At 42.2% G+C, this 12,838-nt stretch overlaps 1 protein-coding gene across 1 annotated transcript in view; it reads left to right on the plus strand.

Moving 5' to 3' along the window:
* THADA (THADA armadillo repeat containing) overlaps window positions 1-12,838 on the plus strand; it is a 326,156-nt gene that overhangs the window by 170,239 nt on the left and 143,079 nt on the right. Inside the window, exon 29 of the mRNA XM_045980964.1 lies at window positions 3,098-3,266. Coding sequence (XP_045836920.1) covers window positions 3,098-3,266 — 169 coding nt within the window. The remainder of the gene's footprint in view (window positions 1-3,097; window positions 3,267-12,838) is intronic.

Raw genomic sequence — 12,838 nt, forward strand, 5'->3', positions numbered from 1 at the left:
AAATGACCATTGAGATCCTAAATCCATTGGCTTTATTTTGCAGAAGGAACTGAGGCTTAGAGAGACAGAAGCAGTCCTACTTCTTTTCAGAAGGGCTAGAGTGTCCTCCTCTTTACTCTTAATGGAGGAAAAAAAAAAAAAAAAAAAAAAAAGAGAGAGAGAGAGAGAGAAAGCCTCAAGCCAAAACAGAACTCATTGCCTTATATCATCAATTTGTTGTCTTTTCTTCTTAAAAACGGTTCAACAGTCACACCACAGTCTTAATTCTCTCATTGAAGCCATTTAGAGGTTTGGGATCCTTAGAACATGCTGATGCTGTGCTGGACACAGGCACATTGCACTAGGGAAACTTTGCATCTCCAAAGCATCCTTGGAATGTTCTCATAGACGTCAGGTGAGAACACTGAGTATCGATTATTGCTACCACTGCTGGCTCAACTGAGACCCAGAGAAGTTACTGTGACTTGTCTAGGTCATCAAAGAGTGTCCAAAAGTATGATGGAGATCTGGGTGTTCTGATTTTCCATCCTTTATAGCCACTAGATTCTCTGTCACCAAAATGCATCTCTGCTTGATTCCAGCATATGTACTGAATCAAACTTGGAGATTCTATACAAGGGAAAGATAGATTTTAGCTTCAGATATATTCTGCTCAGGGCTAAGAAGACTGTGTTTATATCCCCTCATACTCCAGGCCACATAGACCTGGAGAAAAGCTAAATGTCATCAGACCCCTCCCTGCCCCCCAGTAATTGACAAAACAGTAACCTAGAGATGTTTTTTGCTGTGTGTGTGTGTGTTTTGACTATAATCTATTCTTCCATTTTAACAATGTGCAATGAGAGGAGTTTAAAATTACATTTAATCATCATTTCACAATGAGTGATAATTGAATATTACTTTTAAAGTAAGCTTCTCTTTTTTTCTGTAATTGCATTACTTTTCTAAGGGGAGATTTTGTTTTGCTCTTTAACCTGATTGTGTGCATTTGGAAAGTACCCTAGCACAGGGTATCTGAAAACAGAAAATTCTGGCACTTTTCCCACTTTCCATTCTTTCTCCTGTATGGATGCCAGATTCCTTTGGGAAATCATCATTTGCTAAAGGTCAGGAGCAAAAGGAGGGGCATTCTTTAGTGTACAGTTACTGCTAATTAGAAACTAAACATCTGTAACCATGTCAGAGTTATTTGTATTTGAAAAGAAACATTTATATACAAGAGCCCAGTTCGGTAACATAAAACACACACTAACACAAAGTGTGTGTGTTGGAGGGGTAGGGGATAGACAGATGGGGAAGCTTCCGACAAATGACTGGGCTGAGTGAGGTCATTTGCTAATTAAATCTCAAAGCATTTTCAGAGTATTTTCTTTTCTCTGTCAAGTGAAGTTTTCTCAATCTCCACCCCCACACACACACCATGAGCCAAAGCAAACATTTCAATGTATTTGCCAATTAAAGATTAAACATTTAATCATTTTAAAGGAAAAATAAGTAGAAAATGGGTGATTTGGCAGAACCTAGTCAAAGACCACTGGGAAATCTCTAGCTACCTACTGTAACCTTAGCTCTCAGCGTTTTACAGTACCGTGTAAGGTGAGCTCTTCCCCATCCATGAAGTGTGTGGTGATTGACCTGTCTCACAGACCTACACTTGTAGGAGGAAAAAAAATGACACAGTGCTTGACTTACCCCTCCCCATAATGAAATTGTTTGGATCATTCCAAACAGAAATTGTATAGAAATTGTGCCTGTTCTTTTATTGTCATACTAAGATAAATGTCAGTGATACTTCTGGGGTATTAGAAATATTTCAGTCATAGGGCTTTGTCCCTCCACATGCTAAACCTACCATGGCCCAGATTTTACCAGTAATTCCTTTTGGAATACTAAGTAATTTTGAAAACAAAGCAAGAGACCGTCTCTTTCTTCCACACAGTCTACTGTCTTCTAATCTTCCCCATCCTTGTCTCTGAGTCTAAGATATTTCTATGAGTTGAGTTACTTTTTAAATTGGGTAAAACATCATGGAGCCTTGCGAGTTCTAGTTAAGAACTTATTTAAGCCAAGACCTACCATATCGGCCCTTCCCCTCAAATAACACTATCTCTGTGAAGGCTCTCAAGTGCACAGTTTCAACAAAATGGTTGTGGGCTCTCAGGTTCTGAGTGTTTACAAAGTCAAGAGGCCCTTAGATGACCTGCCTTTCCAGTGACCTCTGTAGAGTCTCAAAATACCACTTGTCTCTGACTTTCACTGATTTAAGAACTGGCTTTTATTCAAGCTCTTTGGGTGTGAGTCATCCCAGAGGCTAGGATTCAGTGACTTGAGGGTCCAACTCTTGTTCTTGACAATAAGTTCAAGATCATATAGTCTGTCATTTGTGGCACTACCCAGTCTAGCCAGACCCATTTCTCAGCCTGAAGTTCCAGTGTTATTTCGGAGCCTCTTCTTTAGTCAGACCACATCTACCTGTCCCTTGGGCATTTTTACCCTTTCTTTATCTCACTGTTTCTGGCTGAAACAACTTCCTGGTTTCAGCCTTCTTAGAATTATGCTTGCTTTCCTGAGTTCTATCCTTCTTGATACCACAACCTACAGTCTTATCCAGATGTAGCCATAATATGACAATCACTTGCTTATCACTTTCCCAGAGCTGTCTTGTGCTTTTGGTCATCTTCTCAAATGTGCTGCTCATCTTGTCAACCAGAGTATAGGCTCCCTCACAATGACTGTTTTATTTCTCTTGGCACTTATCGTTTGTTCATTTTGAGTGCCCAATGAATAGTTGTTTGTTGAGGAGGAAGCTATTTTTGCTACTACGTGTTTATTGAATCATTCCCATAGCCGATCTGCATTTATCCCTGTGATAAAACCACAGATATTAATGGTATTTTTGTGAAAAGGAAAATCACCTGTAGAGCTAACACTAACCCACACATACAATCATTGGCATAAGTAAAGTATAAAAAAACATTGGGAACTCCTATCTCCCCCAGCTCAGTTGTCCCATCTGGAGCTAGACAGAACATTAGCATATACGAAGGCACGAATGTGGAAATGAGTATTGAATGATCTTGTGTTTTTGTCTCCCCAGATGTGGTCACTCGCCTGTCTACCGGTCCCGTGAAATGGCAGCTCGTGCCTTGGTCCCGTTTGTTATGGTAGATGAAATCCCTGCTACCATCCGAACTCTGTTGGCCAAACTCCCCAACCACACTGACCAGTGTTTCCGGCAAAACCATATTCATGGGACACTTCTCCAGGTAAATACAGTTACTCTGTGTCAAACAGCACAGGATAAAGTTTGATTTCTCATGTACTGTTAGCAGGTTAAGATTTGATACACAGCGTTTTTTTTTATTATTATTATTATTATTATTATTATTATTATTATTATTAACATATAATGTATTATTAGCCCTAGGGGTACAGGTCTGTGAATCTCCAGGTTTACACTTCACAGCACTCACCATAGCACATACCCTCCCCAATGTCCATAACCCAAGATACACAAGCTTTTAACTTTATCTGTAGAACTTTTTTCTATTGCTGAAAGAAAAGGTATTTCCTAGGTGTGGTTTTTTGTGTGTTGTTTTGTTTTTTTTTTTTTTTTTTCATTAAAAAACATATAAGTACAGCATCACACTGTGATTCAGTCAGATCGTCTTTTGCAATAAATCCTGTTTCACACAGCAAGCTTTCCCATTTGGACTTACCTCTCTAAACCACTTAGAGTTTAGTCTTTTCCATCAAGTGCCTGCAGAACGTTCTGGACCACTCCCTGTTCAGGTTGAAGCTGTGGGCATTCCTTGAAAGAGAAGTTAGTACAAGACACAGAAGGAGAGTTATACACATCACGGGGAATTTCCCCAGCAGTGTAACATCATAGCACATGGAAAGGTCAATCCCTACTTTCCCGTTTTCTCTGTGCTACAAGAGAGACTTTTTATTTTTAAACATACAGATATATTTATCGCTTTTAACATTTCCTCTAGAAAGGACTAAAGTACAACAAATGAATGAGAAATAGACTTCTTACTGAAGCTGTCTTTTTTTTTTTTTAAGATTTTATTTATTTATTTGACAGTCAGATCACAAGTAGGCAGAGAGGTAGGCAGAGAGAGAGGAGGAAGCAGGCTCCCCGCTGAGCAGAGATCCCAATGCGGGGCTCTATCCCAGGACCCTGGGATCATGACCTGAGCCGAAGGCAGAGGCCCCAACCCACTGAGCCACCCAGGCACCCCTGAAATTGTCTATTTTAACCCCTACCTCTTACCTAGGAAACAGATGGTACTGGTGAGATCTGCTCACATGTCTGTCGGGGTCACTCATGGTGGGTCGGCATTGGAGGGGGATTTAAGTATCAAATCTTGTGTCTGGTTTGTGAGCAGAGTTGAGAGATGGCCTTGAGATCTCAATATATGCTCTAAGCTTGAGGTCTGCATTGCTGACACGAGAGGTAGAGTAATTAACAGTATGGGACTCTGGAACCAGACAGGCTTGGCGTCCATCTCTGATCTACTACTCACTGCTTACACTTCTGTTTCTTCATTGTTTTTATTAAGTTTTTTAATTTTAATTGCAGTGTAGTTAACCTATAGTGTTGTGTCTTCGTTTTTGAAATAAGGATAATAGTAATGTATACTTGTTAGGGATTTTGTGAAGATTAAATGAACTAATGCATATCAAGTGCATAGAATAGTACCAGGTACATAATATGGTATATAGTTACTTTTGTTATTATTATCCTAGCTTTAGTGAGCCTGTTCTATAATGGACACTAATATTTTTAATAACTGGTTCCCTCTAGGTGAGAAGGAATGCAAGAGAGACCTATCTTCTTGCCTTCCTTCCTTGGTCGTTGTATGTATTCAACCAGTAGTTGTGGAATGCCTCCTACATACTGCTGTGTCTGTCAGAACAGTTGTTGCATTAAAGGAGTCAAAGGCCAAAAAAAGGCCTGAACTTGAGCAATCACAGTGTAGCGTGCACATGGCAGGGCCATCTGACTCGTTTTGGGGAAGCCAAGGAAAGTGTCCCAGAGAAAGCAGCATCTAAGTAAAGAGCAGAAAAAAACTAGCCAGGCAGGGGGAGTCCCCCGTGCAGAGAGAACAGCATATGGCAAGGCTCAGGGTGGGTGAGAAGTTGACCCATCTGGGAACTGCATGCTTCCGTGGGACCAAGTTCCGGTTTGGCTGGTCTTGCACTGGTCTCAGGGCCTCTTTAACCTCAGGCAAGTTATTGAAGATTCCAAAGCGCTTTTGTCTACCGATACTTAACTAGACTCTGAAACAGAAAATCTTCCAGCACAGGAACTCACAAGCACACATTCCATTAGTCATGATTAGAGTGATGACATCATCGCACACCTCGTGGCCCCAGCAGACTCCGCCGTGTACTGCCCGAGAAGGAGTGGCCTAGTGGCGTTTTGGAAAGGGTTTGATCTTACAGATCTGAAAAGAGCACGGCGACCCCCAAGGGCCCCAGGGCAGACCCTCTGGTCTGTGTGGTATACACTGTGGGCCTTTGGTGGTCTCTTCAGGGAAGACCCTCGGGCACTCGCCTCTCTAGGTCCTCAGTATATCTCAGTGATGAAGAGAAGATGGGGTGGTATTATCTTGGTTTTAAACGTGGGACCCTGAGGCACAGACAAATTAGGTGACTAGATTCTGTCCGATTCTGGTGCTTTGAAGGTTAGGAGCTGGCAGTAATGAGTAACAAAGAGCAGACTTTTCAAAGATGTCTAGATTCTGCAGCTGAGTTAGAAGGGGGGCTCAGATTGTCAAGGAAGGAGTGGGGATCAGCCAGCAGATTTTCTTCCCTTCAGATCAACTCTCGGCTGAATTTTGTCAGAAGCGTAAGGCTGGAATTGCTTCTTTGGCTGTCTCGCCACTTGTACAAATGGGCCTCCCAGCCTCGTTTCTCACACAGCCCTCAAAGGTCTGGCCTTTGTCTCACCAGTCTGCCCAGCAACAAAGCATGGTCTTCTGCTCTGTCTCTGGGCTGCCTCTGATATCTCAAATCGACTTTTCCTGGGACCCAAAGCGTGAAACTCCACAGAAAGGTAAAACCCTGTAACTCCAGATTGGTTCTGGCTGTCGCTTTTGTTCCTGAGTGTTGAGAGGTGAAGGGCTTGTTGCAAACAGAACAGGACAGTATGGGCGTCGGGTGTTAGGTGTCGTATTCATGTTTGTCAAACGGATTCCTGTCTTTACCAAGATTGGGCTGTACCCTGGGTGAAAAAGGAAGTCAGAGGCATGTGAAAACCCTTCTGTCGTGTCCCATTTGGGTGTCTCGTCTGTGTTGTAATAGTTCGGTTTCACTCTATTGTTCTTTGTGAGGAAAGCTTAAGGGGTTCAGATGGGGAGGGCTCTTTTTCTCTTTCCTTCCTACAGCTTTTGGATTCCTTCTTCACATAAAGCCACCTTTGAAACCGATAAAAGGCCTGCACCTGGAAAAGAGTTGTTAGGGATTGAAAGGCATGAGAATCTCCATGGGACTTTCAGAGCCAGCTAAATAAATATAAAATACCCCCCCCCCTTTTTTTTTGAAAGGAGGAAATCATTTTGTGAAGGCAAGTTCTTTCACAGGACTTTTTCTTGAATTACACATTTTGGCTTCTTTGAAAAATATTTACATAAATATATCAAACTTAGTATTTCTATAAGATACCTTGAAAATGAGAACTGTGCTGATCTCTGAATTTTCTGGAACGGTTGAAGCAAGACTCAAATTATAGGACATGTATCAAAAGAAGACATGTGGGAATCAGTTTCTTAATCATTTTAAAAACCAGGGGTTTCTAATTGCAGTGCTGACATGGATAGAAGTAACACACATGAGAAAAGGTGAGATTATGCTGCCCGTTGGTAAGAGCCAATGCTAAATGACATTAAATCTCCATAAAGGCTAGATAAGAGCCATGGACATTACCTCATTTGGGAACAACACTGGCTGGCAGGGCTACCCTGTCTTTTAAGTAGAATTAACCGTCTGTTTTTGTTGCCAAAATTCTTCATGTTGGGGCCTTAACATTATTACTAGGTTACTTATCACTCCTAAGAAATCATATTGGCATTCAAAAAGTTCTCTTATGTTGAGGACACGTTTGGTCAACAATTGTAATTGTTGGCACCATTTATTCTGATTCTAGGGTACTTAACTCACATTTTGGTGTTTCATAAGGAAATAGAGACCATTTGAAACAGAAACTTGAATTTTAAGTGTTTTTTTCATTTTCTCTTTACTTCTTTTTCTCATGATATAAACCTGTAAGAGGCGGTCCCTGCTCTTTCTTTACTGAAGCTCTCTTATGTGAATAAAGAGGGCAATCAAGGTAATTCGGCTTCTATTGAAGCAGAAAAACCACTTTTGCATTTATGTGAAACTTCTAGGCAAAGGTATTCTTTTTTTTTCACCAGTTAACCCACATCATACCCACAGTTATAAACATCCCTTTGCCGGTATTAAATTTTCTCAGTTTTTGCCAGCATCATCTGTTGAACACCTTGTTTAATTCTCTTACTCCTCCACCTCCTTCCCCTACCACCCAAATCTGGAGCCTTGATTTTTGCACTTGGAGAATCCTAAATCACTTTTCTGGCCGTGAAACTGAGTGGCCGTATTGCACACTTGGGTTGACATGAAATATTAGCCGGCATGGATTTCAGACAGCCTAGGCCCACGCTTTTGGTGAGTTTGCCATAAGAGAAGTAAAATGAACATTTTTGAGCACCTAATGTAGAATGTAAATCACACATGTAAATTGCGTGTGCGATTTCATTAATACTCTCAGCAATCCTGCCAGGTGTTGAGAAATCACTCCTGATAGTTGATGTGAATAACAACTTTTTCTGCCTCGGGAAACCAGACAGAGAATCCCATCTCCACTCTGTTTTTAATCCCTTGTCGCTCAGTTCTGAAAACCTGATTTGATGCTGGAAACAAAGTAAATCCATCGGTGGATTGTCTAAAGACAGAGGGACAGAGGAAGTCAGTGAAGCCCTAAGAGGCTACAAGTAGAAAAAGACTTTCTGTTTTTTAGTGTAGTTGACACACAGGGTTGCATTAGTCTCAGGCGTACAAACATAGTGACTCAGCAGCTCTACAGGTGATCCTATGCTCAGCAGAAGCGTAGCTCCCATCTGTCCCATTACACCACCGTAGGAAATCATTGTGTTCCCTGTGCTGTGTCTTTTATTCCCATGACTTCCTCATTCCATAACTGGAAGCTGGTACCTCCCATTCCCCTTCACCCATTGTGCCCATCTCCCCACCCTCTCCCCTCTGGCAGCGATCAGTCTCTGTATTTACGGGTCTGATTCTGCTTTTTATTTGTTTACTCATTTGTGATTTTGTTTGTTTTTTAGATTCCGGTTACAAGTGAAATCATACGGCATTGCACCTTCCTTCTCTCCACTCATCTCTTTCTCATCATTTCTGTTTGGTCTCTCATTTAATAGTCTGAACCTAAAAGTACAGAATCCTCCATTGGGACCTATGTTGTAGCCAAGTTTGAAGTTGCCATACCTGCGTCATCCTTAAGGGTGTGACAAAACCTCTCAAACACGGACACCCACAGGAACTGTGGGCTCTAGGCCTGGGAGCTGCTGGGAACATGAAAAAGAGGTCAAGATTGCATTCAGTTCAGCAGACCCAGACCCAGTTCTAGGTACAGGTGAAGACACGAGTTTGCCTTTAAGGCTCTTACCTCCCAGTCTGGGGAGCTGTGGATTAGAAGCCAAGTGAGCCAGCCGAACCCTTGGGGACCAGGGAGCATATGAATAACAGAAAAGACGATGAGGCAAAAGATAGAGCTGCCAGATAGGGCATCAGGCATGAAAGGAAACGGAGACTAAGATAACAGTCTGTTTTAGTCTAGAATGTTCTGTGTAAGGCCTAGAGTTAGGATCTTTATGGGGGTGGGAACAGCTGGGCTGGGCAGGACAGCAGGAGGACAAAATTAGAGGCAGGTCTTGGCATGACCTTTGTGGAAAAGAAAAGCAGAAAATCAGGAAAGAAAGAAAGGCAGGTCAATTCAGCCAGCTACTTTTCTGAAGGAAAAATTTCTTCAAGTTCAGGAAAACCGGGATAAGACCAACCTTCCTTAACTCTCTGTGGCGGAGAATAGTGGAAACAAAAAGAAAATCAGTGACAGAGGTAGTCTTAAGTATAAATTCTGTCGGCATTTTCTTCATATCAGGAAATGAATGTTTTTAGAAAATATATTTTTTACTAGGTACTACTCCAAAACTTAGAGTTGAATTTAAAAGAATGATCGATTCCATCTTTTAAAAAAGTGACCATGTAAGACCACACCTTATGCTTGAGAAATTCTATCTTTTTCACATTTCTTACAAGTACAAAATTGTGAAACCTAAAGTAGAATGCTCCAGCTGCCCAGAAATAGAACACTGCTTGATAGATTCCATTTGGTGACTTAAGGCTGGCCTACGCCCATTGTTTATTTTACACACAGAAAATAAAATTTCAGAATGGAAAGTAAAAACAAAAGCATGAAATTATGCTGATGTTGTAAGTTATAACTGGCTTGCTAGTCAGTGTGCTTTTTTTCTGGACTGAGTCATAAAGAAAATGCTCGCTCTGGTCACTAGTGGCCAGATTCATTCTTTCTCTCTTCCCGAGGACTGGTGTTCATGTGAAGGGAGAAAAATCTTAAGTTGCTCGGAAGGTCTCCAGTCCAAGAAGGGCTAAGGCAGCGATCCTCCAATGGTGTGCTTGCAAATGTGCCAAGTATTTATTGATTCCTTTAACTCTCAGCAAGTCTGAGTGGGGCTAGAGGGGCTGGAGGCTCTAGGCAGTCACCTGCAGCTGGGAGCCGTGGCATCTGTTTGTCCCGGAGTGCCAAAGAAAGATTATTTTCTGTGTGTGCCTTGACGTGAAAGGGATTGGGAAGCACTTTAATTTAAAAAAAAAAAAAAGAAAGAAAGAAAGAAAGAGCTAAACCTTGTTAAATCTTACCTTTTGGCAATATATTCCTTTCTGGATATAAGCCCAGAAAAGTCATTTTTAATTAAAATGCTACTTCTGAAGATGAATTAATCTTTTCCTTATACATATCGAAAGGCTTTTATTTGGTATGTGTTTCTTAGGGAGCTTTCTCTGGGTGGAGGAGACAGCTTTTAGCTGCCAGGTCTGGAGCATTGACTGTAGTGCACTGTCACTGTCCCAGCCAAAAGTGCTACTGCTTTTTGTAGTGCTCTGTACTCCCAATATGCGGAATTTCTAGATTTATCCGAAGATGTGTCCCCAGGCTTTTGTCACTATTTGGGATTACAGTGAGGGAAGTAATGATGAAAAGAATATATATATACACACATGCACGCGCCAGTTACTGAGTCCATATATTGTGTGTGTGTGTGTGTGCACGCGCGCGTGTATTGAGTGCCTGTGGAGGCTCCTCTGAGTGATGGGTATTATTCTCATTGTGCTGATGAGAAAACTGAGGGCAGGAAGGGTTATAAGATTTGACTAAAGTTATACAGGGATAAATTAGCAAAACCACAGCTGGGATTCAAAGCTTTCAGGCTTGTGTGGGTAACTGCCATGTTCTACCACTTCTCCGGATGAGAGAAAGAACATTCTAAGGCTAAAGTGACACTCTCTGAGGCCTTCAAGGTGTGGAATGAAATGGAAGTTGACATCGTCTACTTATTTGTGCATTCTGCTGACTGACTACCAACCAAATGCCAAGCACTGTTCTAGATTCTTGGAATACGTCAGGGAACAAAGGAGACAGATCCTTGCTCGCAAAGATCTCTCCTCACAGACCTTGCATGCAGGAGGTAGGGAGACAGACCAAAGAGTAAATGATATTATAATAGAATTTATTCTAATTTATTGTAGTAAATTATATCATTTATTAGAAGGTAATAACTAATGTGGACAAAAAGAACAAGCAGAGTAGGATAAGGTGAATCAGGAGGTGATTTGAGAAGAAGGCACATGGCACTATTAAATGAGGTGTCAGAATAGTCATTGTTGAAAAGGTAACATTTGAGCAAATCCCATTAAAAGACAAGGAAAGCCTTTTTTTTTTTTTTTTAAAGATTTTTTTTTTTTTTTTTTAATTTATTTGACAGAGAGAGATCACAAGTAGGCAGAAAGGCAGGCAGAGAGAGAGAAAGAGAGAGGGAAGCAGGCTCCCCGCTGAGCAGAGAGCCCCATAAGGTAAAACGTAAACCTCTTTTCTCCTGAAACTGGGTTTGTTATACATGTCTATACATTCAAGATTACCTTTAACTCTAAGGAAGTGCTAACAGAGGAGGCAGTGAGTAGTGAAAAACAAGGCCAGGAAGGATGCTTTTACTTTAGAAACTAGAATGTTCTATGAAGTCTCCATGCTATACATGCAGATTACTGGGGACTATGTGAAGTCATTTCCCAGTACAAGCCAGTCAGTATGTCTTGGTTCCCATAAGCTTAGGTAAAGAGGAAAGCATCTAATCGTATCTCCTGTTTTCCAGGATGATCTTTCCTTTAACTCTCTGGACTTGGGCCTTAGAGATGTGCAGTAAATAGAATGTGTACTTGCTCTTTTATTTAGCAAACACTGAGTGCTAATTAAGTGCGTAATAGTATGCCAGATGCCATGGGAGATACAAAGAAAAGGTAATGTGTGGCATGTTCTCTGCCTTCCAGAGGCTTATGAGCTGGGGCACCTGGGTGGTTCAGTGGGTTGAGCCTCTGCCTTTGGCTCAGGTCATGATCTCAGGGTCCTGAGATCGAGTCCCGAATCAGGCTCTCTGCTTGGCAGGGAGCCTGCTTCCCCCTTTCTCTCTGCCTGCCTCTCTGCCTACTTGTGATCTCTCTCTCAAATGAATAAATAAAATCTTTAACAAAAAAAAAAAAGAGGCTTATGAGCTGAGGCGGAGAACAAGCCATCCACACCACAAACAACTACACAAAAATGCACGGCTGTGGTGTGGGCCCAACACGTGGCTGAGAGCACACAGCTGAGAGGAGAACTCAGAGAAAGCTTCGTGGGGACATTGGGTCTGGGATAAACCTTTAAGAATTTTCTGTTGTTGGCATAGGGACTGACGTGAGCCACGGCTCGGAGGGGGGTCATGCAGAAGATGTCTGCAGGCGGGGCACCTGGGTGGCTCAGTGGGTTAAGCCTCTGCCTTCGGCTCAGGTCATGATCTCAGGGTCCTGGGATCGAGTCCCGCATCGGGCTCTCTGCTCTGCAGGGAGCCTGCTTCCTCCTCTCTCTCTCTCTCTCTCTCTCTGCCTGCCTTTCTGCCTAATTGTGATCTCTGTCTGTCAAATAAATAAATAAAATATTTAAAAAAAAAAAAAAAAAAAGAAGATGTCTGCAGGGGACAGCGGGTAAGCCTGTCAGGCCTGGAGCATATTAGAGAGGTGGACACAGGTCAGCCCTCAGAGCCCACTAACACCAGGCCAAGCCATCTACACTGTGTCGGGCCGTGGCCTTCAAAGTGAGGTGTGCAAGACAGTAATGTGTGTGGAAGAATAGGTTGGCACGTTATCTGTCTCTCTCATCCTTCCAACTGCTTTTATATATCAGATGTATAGTAATGTACGTATCAATAGTGTAGTATGTAATTTCCAAAGAAGTAAGTATGTAAAAGCTGCGCGCATATGCTCAAAGAGGTTATACCACGTAAGCGGGAACATGGCCTCTGTCCGCCTCAGTAAATGGGAAGATACCACCGTCTCACGGGTTGGTTATGGGGGCGGTAAATGAATTCAGACGCGAGCGCTGCTCGCCATGGTCTCTGGCGTGTGGTAGATGGTCCGTGAATGTTAGTTGTCACGGCTCCTGCTTGCTGCTGCTGCTGCTGCTGTCACC

The sequence above is a fragment of the Meles meles genome, chromosome 16 (assembly GCF_922984935.1).
Source record: "Meles meles chromosome 16, mMelMel3.1 paternal haplotype, whole genome shotgun sequence".
In the NCBI taxonomy this organism is placed as follows: Eukaryota; Metazoa; Chordata; class Mammalia; order Carnivora; family Mustelidae; genus Meles; species Meles meles.